This window comes from Culex pipiens, chromosome 2 (assembly GCF_016801865.2).
Source record: "Culex pipiens pallens isolate TS chromosome 2, TS_CPP_V2, whole genome shotgun sequence".
Classification (NCBI taxonomy): Eukaryota; Metazoa; Arthropoda; class Insecta; order Diptera; family Culicidae; genus Culex; species Culex pipiens.
The window spans coordinates 186,746,743-186,758,159 of NC_068938.1; the positions used below are offsets into that span (position 1 = coordinate 186,746,743).

Below are 11,417 nucleotides of genomic sequence, written 5' to 3' on the forward strand. Positions count from 1 at the left end.
GGGATGGGTTGAACGATGCTTGGCTTTGTTGAGTGGCTTGTTGGAGTCATGAAAATAGGAGGAAAAATGTGTAGCTGTTCAAATAAATGATATTCTTATTCGAACATTTGAAAGTAGCAATAAATCAATTACATTTAATTTAACATTTTAATTGACCACCCTAATAAATGAAGCTGCCATAAAAAGAAGCAATTACAGATGTGTAAATCTTTGTGAGTCCCTTTCAGCTGAGTTCTATTGTCTACACGTCGTTGCCAATTCCCCTTCTCAACAAGTTGGACACTGTACCGTTGTAAAGATGTTCTCGTTCGCGCACTTTGCAGTGATAATAATCCTCCTACCAACTATCCAGCAGATCGTGGCCACCCAAGTGCCAATCTTCCAGTTCGATGATCCGTACCAGTGCCGGGCCAGTTCGGGGACGTACTGCTTCGTCAGCACGCTCCGCCGCACCCCGGAGAATGTCCGCACCAACCCACGGCGGCTGTCGGTGCACTTCCGGCGGGAGCTGCTCGAGTGGGGCCTCTGCACGAAGCAGTGCGGTGGCGACGTTGCCCATTTGACTAAGGCCGACCGGGCGCTGCTGAAGCGGCCACACTTTTCCACGTCCAACTACTCGGTGAGTTTGGGGGAGAGGTTGCGAAGGTTGATTTGATCACCTTTCAGGTTTTGTTTCTTTTGAAAGTATCCCGATCATTACTTCCCGGAGCGGATCTACATGGAGAAGTTATTCGGGGATCTGATGCAGGTCTGCGTCAACTATAGATTGCTGGCGCTGTACAACGTGACGGGTTATCCGGACTTGGAGAATTGCATCACCGGTACCCACGTGCCGTGGCAGTTCTTCGGTAAAATCTGTTAATACTCGTCGAATGAGTTTTGTTTTGATCTTGAGTTGTGTTGTTCTAGACTGGTACGGCTGCTTCTTCTACATGATTTTGTTTACCTCGATCATCAGCTTCTCGATGTGCAACGTACTGGACCTTTGCGGTCCACGACTGTTTCGCAGTAAGTGTTATCACATTTTTTCCTGACACTTATTACAACACGATCTTTCCCCGCAGGATACAAGATCGTCCAAGCTGCTTCGATCCGCCTAAACTGGATCCGCTTGACCAAGTACGACATCGAGGACAAGCTCTCGGAGATTCGCTGCATCGAAGGGCTGCGCTTCTTGCTGATCCTAGCCACGATCGCGTTCAACTGTTTTATGCTGATGATCACCTTTCCGGTGGATAATCCGGAGAAGGTCGAGCAACTGCTGAATCACCCCTTGGTGATCAACATCCTTAGCTGTATGTTCTGGATCATTCCGGCCTTTCTCACGATCGATGGATTTCTGTTGATGTGCCATTTTTTGAACTTTCGCGAGAAGCGCGACGATTTTTGTGCACGCTACTTCTGGTACGAATTTTTGAATCGTCTCGTGGATAGCTATCCACTTTACACGATGGTTTTGCTGTACACCTCGATCATGGACACGGTCTGGGGTGCCGCTCCGAGTGTTGGGCGGTATCTGATGATGACGAGAGAGGCTCGCTTCTGTCGGAAGAACGTTTGGAGCAACCTGCTGCTGGTGAACAACTACCCCTCGACGTCGCTGGAAATGTGCTACGCCCCGGGCTGGTACTTTGCCGCAAGTACGCACATGTTCGTGCTAGGATCGGCACTGTTGTGCCTCACTTGGGTGTGAGTTTGATCGCTACCAGTACTCAACTTAATACTACAAGATATTCTTTGTTCCAGATTTCCAAAAACCATCAAGTACATCAAGTGGACAGTTCCAACGATCGCGATCATTCTACCAGGAGTTGGAGCTTACCTGTTTCCAAGTGCCCCACTTCCTCCACTTCAGCTCAAGTATGTGGTAACGATCACTCTTCAGCACAAATTACTTGACTCAAAACAACCTTTTCAGTGACATACAATCCGGATTCATGTACCAAACATGGTACCGGATGATGTATCTGCCAACTCACATGAACGCCGGATGCTACCTCGTAGGAATGCTGTCCGGCTACTACACCCACAAGTCCAAGATCGTCGAGGTTTGCCTGTTTCGGAACAAGGTCTACAAGTGGATCAGACGACTCTCATTCCCAGCGGTACTCTTCACAGCCTGCACGCCGTTCCTGTTCTACAGGCTCAACATTGTTCGACCTGGTCTGCTTACATCGGTCTACGCGATCCTCTTCAACAACTCCTCTTCCATCTTCCTGGCCGTGTGTCTGCTGGAGAATTTCCGGAACATCCCGCGCATCCTCATCCGATGTATCGAGACCCCGCTCTTCGTCATCCCAACCCGGCTTAGCTTCTGTCTGTACGTGATCCATCCGATCGTGCTGCGTTGGTTCCTTTCGCTGGGCGATCCTCGCGATGGGTTTGAGATGGTCAAATACCCGTTACTGTTTGTGAAGGTGTTTGTGATCACGTTTCTACTGGCCGTTGCAATGTACCTGTTTGTAGAGGAACCTGCACGGAAATTTTTGGGTTCGATACTACTCAAAAAACAGGTCCGTGGTGATTTCTCGAGAAATGTCCGCATTGCACCGCTGGAGATGTCCCGTAGATATTAAGATTGCTACAATACTTGAATTTTTCCTTCAAAATAAATAATTGAATAAAAATATGAATTTCAACCCCAAGAAACCTACCCATTAGTCACTCACTCGCCCATATCCAACAGGGCAGTAAATCAAACAAGTACAAGTACTTCAATGCAATATGCACGGTTGCTGGAAAGTGCACTTTGGTCACCCCTCTGGTCCTGTTTGCGCTGCTGTCCCGAGATTGCAAAATCTCAATTACTGGGCCCGTGATGGGTGCACGCTGACTGGGGCTTTAAGTTAAGTGATTGGTGAGTAGTGCTGCAGTTGGTACTTTTAAAAAAAACTTTGCAAGAAGTGGTCTGTGGGGCTTGAGTGGGGGGACTTTTGCGAGGGCACGATTCGCGACAAGTAAGGCAAGGTAAGTGGCAATGTACTTGAATTATAAGAGTGGACAGTGTGAATAGAAGCAGTGAACTAAATCGAGACTGAATAAAGCCTTAATTTGAATATTAAAATCAAATTCAAATCAAAGTATTCGCTCTACTGCATTGCATTGGCGTTCTCGATTGCGAGATTCCTACTCGAAACTAAATGTCCGAAGTCTTGATTGTTGAGACAATTGCAAACCTCTTTTTACACCATCCATCCACCCCGGGATTCGAACTGACGACATTTGGATTGTTAGTCCAACTGCCTACCAGCGACTCCACCGAGACAGGACCCAGGAAGACGACTCCTACACCTGGACTGACCTAACGACCTAACCCTCTAGGTTAGACCGGAGGCAACATTTACTTCCCCATCCGACGGAAGGCGTGGTCAGACAAATCTCGTCTCGAAAAATGCCACCGGAACGTTCTGGGATCGAATCCAGGCCGACTGGGTAAATTTTGAAACTGAGATGGAAAAATCAATCTGCTTGAAATATGTTTTAACCACGGTAGATAATTTCAAACCTCAAATCAAAAATCTTGATTCAATATGTATAATTTTTCAATTATGATACTGCAAACGATTCTGTCAAGCAAAAAAGTAATAAAAGAAAAGAAAGTTTTAAAGAAAAAATAAATTTAAAAAAACTATTTCTAATACTTCATAGAGGAAATTATGTTTAGCAGGTTAAGGATCTATCCAATTTAAAGTTTTTAACAATTTAAACGAATTACTATACAATTTTTTTCATGTTAACTTGCAAAAACTTCTTATTGAGTTATTTATTACTCGATTTCAGTTGAAAACGTCACTTAAAAGCTGTCAATGAACATAAAAGTACTATGCCAACATAAGCTGTTATAAAAATTATAATGATACAAGCTTTTCCCGGCAAACTTCGTCCTGCCCTTTTTTTGGTTTGTTGTTTGAAATGTGTGTACTTTGAACTACGAACATCTGTTGTTCAATTTCTTTGTGATTTTGTTTTGCAGCAATACATTGGTCTATCTATTTTATCTTTTTCTCATTCCAAATTAAGTCTTTTTTCACACTTTCCATCTATGTTTACATGATCTTTTTTTCTTTTTTATTGAGATTCTCATGCTTGTCTTTATTTTTTGTGCTTTTCTCTGCTCGTTTGAGTTCTGGTTCCATATCTTTGTTTTTTTTCTTACAAAAGCAGTTTGGCATTTTCTGACCTTTTTTTGAAGGTTAGTTTGTTATTTGTTCTCTTTTTTTATTTTTCTACACTTCTTTTGTATTGTTTTTGTTTGTTTATCATATTTGGTAACCTGTTGTTTTCTACGTGATTTTCCTTAAATAAGCAACTAAATGAGTTCAGTCTATGGAAAAGCTCTTTTTTGCTATTCCGTCGTGAAACTATTTACTTTTCCTGTCATTCTTAAACGACGAAATAGCCTACTTTTCTGTTCCAAAAATAACAGAATCAAATAGCAACACTTTTCAAAATAAATGCTGAAAAGTTCTACTTTTAAGCACAGACAAACAGACATGAAAGTCGGGATCCCAACTTGTCCCAAAAATGTGTAACGGTTTTATTTAAAATTTGTAAAGCATGGTCATTACTTTTCGGATTCGCCACTAGAGGCGCCCTTGTGCACTGACATTTCTTTCCGATGACAGCTTGAAATTTGTTGTTTGGGTTTGAGTTGACCTTGCCGCGTGCAACGTTTGTGGCGAGGTTTTTAGTCAGAAATGGAAAAAAAAACTTTTCATGTCCAAATAGAGCTGTTGAAAGAATACTTTATGGAGGTGGAATGCGATGCTGGTAACATCAGCCGGCCGCCGGTGGGTGTGCCTCCGTTGGGCTAACAGGAAGTTGAGCAATGCAATGGGTGAAGCTGGAGTATAGGATTTCTTTCGTTGAGGATGTTACATCGGAAGTACGCTGGCCACAACAGCAAGTTGGCAACAGCAGTTCGTCATCATTGGTGGTGAGCCAAGATCAAGAAAATTTTGATTACATGGAGGTGGAGTTTCTCGATTATGTTCCCCAGGAGGAAAGGTCGCAGGTTGAACTTGCCGAGATCCTTTCCTTCTTTGTTAGGGTTCCCCCAGAAAGTCAACCGCAAACCGAGCTCGGAATGAGGCCGCTGGAGTTGAAAGACAGCCGTTCCTTCTTCGATGGTGTTCTCTAGGCCGCAGGTCGACCTAGGTGAGATCAACTCGTCGGTAGAGTGGGAGGACAACCTTTCTGTCTATGATGGTGTTGCTCACGAAGGACGATAGCCGCTGGTGGAAACAAGCGAGAGCAATCCTTCCCTGGAGTGGGGGGACAGTCGTTTCTTCTACGATTTCGTTCTTCCGGGAAAACGGCGGCTGCAGGTGAGAGCAATTCATCGCTCGAATGGGAGGACAGCCTTTTGATCCACGATGTTGTTTCTCCGGAAGAACGGCGGTCTCAGGTTAAACTCGGTGAACCTCGTTGGATAAATGTACGACTCGTGCTGAAAAAATCCTCTTTTTGCAACTTGTTGCATAAACTACTATTTTATTGTCTGCTTTTTGCTATTTTTTCGTTTTCTTTTGAAGATATTTTTTTTTTATTCATTTTCCGAACCGATTTTATAATACTTTTTTTCATACCATTTTTTTGGTATTGTTTCAAAAACTACATTGATGTTTCCGAAGTTTTAATGGTACAAACTTGTGTGTTACAAAAATCACGGAGTACCTTTCTTAGTTTGTTTTGCTGCACTGATCAGTGTATTCTAAGGCACTTCTTCTGCATTTTTTTTACTGTTTTATTTTAAAAAAGTAATTGTTTGGGGCCAGGGTGCTCTGGAAAATGTAGTTTAATTTAATGTCCTTGGCAATCATGTTCTTTTTATTCCAGTGGTCAATCGTTCATTGAATTCATTTTGATCTTGTCTTTTTCTTTATTATCTCTGACAGACTGGGTTTTGTTTTCTAAAATCTAAAATATGAATTGGTCAATTAAAAATGATTTATCCCACCTGCCAAATGTAATGAAATTCACGGCTGACCAAGCGTAATTTTTTTTTAATTTTGAATACAGTCGACTCTCTGGTTGTCAATATCCAAGGGACCGTTGAGGAAGAGAATCATCAGTTTACAGAACGATGCAAAATGAAGACTCGATTGAAAATATTTTTTTCTTGGTACCCAGCTATGGGAGAGAATCATGGCAACGTCCATCAAACAAAAACAAACTAATGTCAAACACCCTTCAAAGCTTCGTTTCGCCAAGAAAAATGTCTATGCAAGCCATGAGAAATTGAAATTATTGGCAACCGGAAGAGATTTTTAAAGCAAACAGAATCCAAGGGACCGTCGAGGAAGAGATCCTTCAAGCAAGAGAAAATATCGAGGAATAAAGTCAATCGAAGTATGCAGTTTGAAGGGACTGAAGAATTCATCGATAGATGGAGCAATATTGATATCGAGAAGATCGACAGCCAGAGAGTCGACTGTATTTGTCCTTCTCAAAACAGTATTTTCTTCCACGTTCTATCTTAAACTTTTCGTTGACATTTCTGGAGTTTTTTTTTTAAAAAAAAAGGTCCTATAAACCCAATTTCCAGTTTTTGCTTTTTGGGTGTTTTGAAACCGCTTTGAGTCAGGGGTATTAAAAACACCTAAATAGCAAAAACTGAAAATTTGAAAACTCCAGATTTAGTTTTTTTGTTTGCTTGAATATATCTTGACGCCTCCTATGATTAAAATTTAGTTTTTCGTTTCATTTCCCATACAAACGGTAGATGCTCCGGAATCACTCCCAGAGTGGCCAAAGTGGCGATTTTTTAGCATAAGAACCTTCCTTGGACTTAAACGAACCCAACGCAACAAAGAGCACCTTGATCCGACGCTCCGTATCGAACTGATTCGCGTACAAACAAAACCGTCAAAATTTTATATATATATAGAAGAAGAAGATTATTTTTTGTCAATATAATTTAAAAAAATGTTTTGTTTGTACTGTAATCGGGGGTGAATCGGGAAACATGGGGTAAATTGAGACAGCTATTTAAGCATTGTTAATGCACAATATTTTAATATTTTTTTCGGTAGAAAAAAAAACAGAGCAGCAAAAATAGTGCATCATTTTTCATATTTCAATCTTTTAAGGCTTTATCCATAAAGTAAGTCACGCTGAAATCAGCTAAAATTTACCCCCTCCCCCTCTCCCCCTTTTGTCACGTTTTTCCTATACTTATAACATGCAACGGCACGCTTTCTCAGACCCCCCCCCTAGAGCGTGACATACTTTATGGATGACGCCTAAGTGCTCTAAAATCTACTGTCCCAATTCAGACTGTAGTTCCAATTCACCCCAGTTTTCAGTGAATCAGTTTATTGTGATGTTTAGTATCATTCTAAAAAGTTTTCTCTTTCTAATTTTGGATTTTCTAACCTTTACCTACCCAAGTAACATTTTTTTCCAGGAGTTCTACAAGAGCTCTTCAAGATAGCTACAGCATAGCAGTTTGGACCGCGGTAGGATAAAATTTTCTTCAAAACTTCTTCAGGAGTTTGGAAGAGTACTTGAGGATAGTTTTATCCTACCGCAGTCCAATCTGCTATGCTGTAGCTATCTTGAAGAGCTCTTGTAGAACTCCTGGAAAAAAAAGTTACTTGGGTAACCTTGGGTAATTCTCTACCAACTCAAAAAATCGAGAAAATATGGTTACAAAGTAATCCCCATTTTATGTAATTGTCTGTTCTACAACTTTGTGGAACATTGTTACACCCTTTAAAATAACCTTGCTAAGTTAAAAAAAACACGCAATTTTAAAATAAAAAAAATGCTAAAAATTGCAGAGTTATTAGAACTTTTTAGTGATTTTTTATACGATGAAAAATACTTCTTTTCGGAATTTTGAGAACGCCATCAAATCGGGCGTACAATTTAACATAAAGTCCTTTTGATCTCCGATTCAGGCTGCAAATTATTGAAAAATACATCTTTTTTCGCACGTTCAAAAATGAAAGGGGTCGTACCGCCCCTCCGTCTCGAGATATCAAAAAATGGATCAGGGACAAAGTTACCACGCAAATCGAAGTTTCACGCAAATCGAAGAGGGTTCGGGGCAACTTTTCCCGGTTTGGCGTGAGTTGGTAGAGAATTACCCAATGACCATAGTGAATTATTTGAAAATCATTGATTCTAAGATTTATTATGAATTTAAATCATCTTAGCGATCGTGATATGGTTCTTTTCAACTGATTTGATGAGCAAGGAATAAAAAATCGAATTGATTACAAAATTCAATTTTGTTTCTGTCCAAAAGAAAACTGATTGACTGATACAGTTATAAACATGCTTTCCAATATCTGATTTTTCCATGTTGTATTTCAGTAACAAAAATTAACAATCTCCCCTGCCGATTCAACCGTCGCACCATAAATCAAAACAAATAAAAAAGTGTGTATCACAGCAGAAAAAAAAATCAATTACTTTTTGTACATGCAAATCTAGCGTGCAGCACAACACGTGTGAACAATCGGTTGATCTGTGGCGTTTTTCCATACCCCAAACCACCCTAGCCTGCCCCAACTTAGTCACAGTAACTAGCGCGCGCCCCCTCACCAATCGCTCGTGCAATGATAATCATGATGGGGTGGCCAACAGCAGCAAAAGTGGGAAAGAGTGATGGAGAAACCATTCACACAAACAGCTCTCTCGCGTGAACCGTCGAATCGAACGAGGACTAACCTGGGTGGAGAGTGAGTCAGTCAGACAGGTAAATGATTGCCATGAAGGGGGTGAGAAGGTGGTGCTGGCAGTGGGGGGGATGTACGTGTACAGGTAATTAATTAAACACGGCAATTATCAAACAAGTGTTCAGATGCGAAACAGTGATTTCATGTTTGACTATGTGAGTGTGTGTGTGGTGGAATGAGCTTGTTGTACGGCCGAGGTTTGAACAGGTGAACGACAACACTTTTAGATTTTGGTGCGGTGTGGAGTGGGAGGAAATGTTTAACAACAGCAGAAAAAATGGGGAGACAAGGCGAAAAAAATAGAGCGAGGTAAATTGAAAATGTCGCGCTGTTCGATTGAAAAGCAAATAAATAAAACATATATCGATTCCGGTCCAGCGTGTTATCGATGGTGCTTTGACAAGAGGTGGGTACATTTCAACCGTGCAATCATTTCAGGTGTTTTTTTTTTGTAACCAGACGTTGAAATGTAACTAGTTTGTAAGGTTTCAATAAATTCATTAAAATTCATTAAAAAAAAACTTTTCCATGGTTTCCTTTCTGTAAATCGCTTTTATTCGAAGATCTTTTCGTACAAAATTTAACCTTAACAGAAAGTATTCAATTGGGTCCTAAAATTTGGTTTGAACTGCCTATGTTGAACTGTTAAACCATCGTGATAACCTTACCTAGCTGAGCAATTCTCTCAGATTTCAGTCATTCATTTTTTTTTGTATTATAAAAATCCGGCTGAAACTTTTTTGGTGCCTTTGGTATCCCCAAAGAAGCAAATTTGCATCATTAGTTTGTCCATATAATTTTCCATACAATTTTGGCAGCTTTCCATACAAAAATGATGTATGAAAATTCAAAAATCTGTATCCATTGAAGGATTTTTTTGATCGATTTGGTGTCTTGGCAAAGTTGTAGGTATGGATAAGGACTACACTTAAAAATAATGATGCATGGTAAAAAAACTTTGGTGATTTTTAATTAAACTTTTTGTCAATAAAATTTGAATTGCAAAAAAAAACAATTATTATTTTTTTATTTTCTGATATGTTTTAAAGGACATCAAATGTCAACTTTTCAGAAATCCAGAATGTGCAAAAAATCTTTGACTGAGTTATGAATTTTTGAATCAATACTAATTTTTCATCTTTATCTCTAGTTGCTGAGATATTGCCATGCAAATATTAACAAAACAGGAAAATTGATGTTTTCTAAGTTTCACCCAAACAACCCACCATTTTCTAATGAGAGCAATTCACTACCAAAACCGGAAATGGATTTTATTTGTAATTTTTGATTAGGTCAATCTTTGTGGGGGCCTTCCCTATCACCAAATAAGCTATTTTGCGTCATTGGTTCACCCATACAAGTCTACATACAATTTTGGCTGTTGTCCTTTCAAAAATTGTATGTAAATATTCAAACATCTGTAACTTTTGAGTGAATTTTCTGATCAATTTGGTGTCTTCAGCAAATTTGTAGGTATTGTTGAGGACTTTTGAGAAAAAATAGGTACACGGAAAAAAAATTGCAGATTTTTTTATCAACTTTTTTACTAAAACTCAATTTTCCAAAATAAATATTTTTTGATTTTCGAGATTTTTTGATATGTTTTAAGGGACAAAAATCCGCAACTTTTGAGCCATAGAGAAACATGGTCAAAAAATCTGCCGCCGAGTTATGAATTTTTGATAAAATAGTGTTTTTTGGAAAAAAAAATTGAAGTTTCATGCAAAAACAAATTTGACATTATTTTTTTATGCAAAATTGAATTTGCAATCCAAAAGTACTCGCCAGATTTTTTGATAAAGGGTTCCGTTTTCAAGATAAAGCCACCGAAAGTTGGATTTTAGCGAAATATTTGCAGTTTTTCGATTTTTAAAAATAGTGACCATGAGTGACCATTTCTAAAAATATTGTTTTTAAAGTTCAGAAAATTTGCTATAAAATTGTCTAAGAGACATTGAAGATTGGACCTCTGGTTGCTGAGATAGAGCCTCTTTAAGAAAAAGAAACACGAAAATTGAACTTTTCTAAATCTCACCAAAACAAGCCACCATTTTCTAATGACGATATCTCAGAAACTAATGGTCCCATTTTCAATGTTAATACATGAAACATTCGTAAAATGATCTTTTGAAAAAATATTTTCAATTTTTTAAATCAAGTCTAGCATTTTAAATGAACGTAATATTCAATGTTTGGCCCTTTTAAAATGCTAGTCTTGATTTAAAAAAAATAATATTTTTTTCGAAAAGATCGGAACATTTCACAAATGTTTCATGTATTAACATTGAAAATCGGACCATTAGTTGCTGAGATATCGTCATTAGAAAATGGTGGGTTGTTTTGGTGAGATTAAGAAAACTTCAATTTTCGTGTTTCTTTTTCTTAAAGCGGCTCTATCTCAACAACCCGAGGTCCAATGTTCAATGTCTCTTAGACAATTTTATAGCAAACTTTTTGAACTCTTTAAATAACAATATTTTTGAAGTGGTCACTGATGGTACTTTTCAAATTCAATTTTGCATTAAAACGGAACGGAATCGACGTAACACCTTATAATGTGGCCCTCTTAAACCTTGCGGTTTCGTCAACGGATCCACAGGTGTGTATCGTTCTTTTTGCGACAAGACACCGCCTCCCGGGTCTCCTAAGTGTGAAGGTATGGCACGGGGAGAGGGCACCGAATACCTATATTTTACACTTAGAATTTTTTTGCGTCCGCATTTTGCATTA

At 39.2% G+C, this 11,417-nt stretch overlaps 1 protein-coding gene across 1 annotated transcript; it reads left to right on the forward strand.

Annotated features, from left to right (window-relative positions):
- Positions 1-280: 280 nt before the first annotated feature.
- On the forward strand, positions 281-2,815 carry LOC120419313 (nose resistant to fluoxetine protein 6-like). The gene is made up of 6 exons (XM_039581982.2): positions 281-619; positions 686-848; positions 910-1,008; positions 1,065-1,689; positions 1,747-1,860; positions 1,919-2,815. Exons 1-6 carry the CDS (start codon positions 299-301, stop codon positions 2,574-2,576), a joined length of 1,980 nt encoding a protein of 659 aa, XP_039437916.1. The 5' UTR covers positions 281-298; the 3' UTR covers positions 2,577-2,815.
- Positions 2,816-11,417: the final 8,602 nt, after the last annotated feature.

Coding starts and splice junctions, on each gene's coding strand:
- LOC120419313 (XM_039581982.2), top strand. CDS start 299: ATGTTCTCGTTCGCGCACTTTGCAGTGATAATAATCCTCCTACCAACT. Junction 849..909: donor CGTGCCGTGGCAGTTCTTCG/GTAAAATCTGTT, acceptor GTGTTGTTCTAG/ACTGGTACGGCTGCTTCTTC. Junction 1,861..1,918: donor CTTCCTCCACTTCAGCTCAA/GTATGTGGTAAC, acceptor CAACCTTTTCAG/TGACATACAATCCGGATTCA.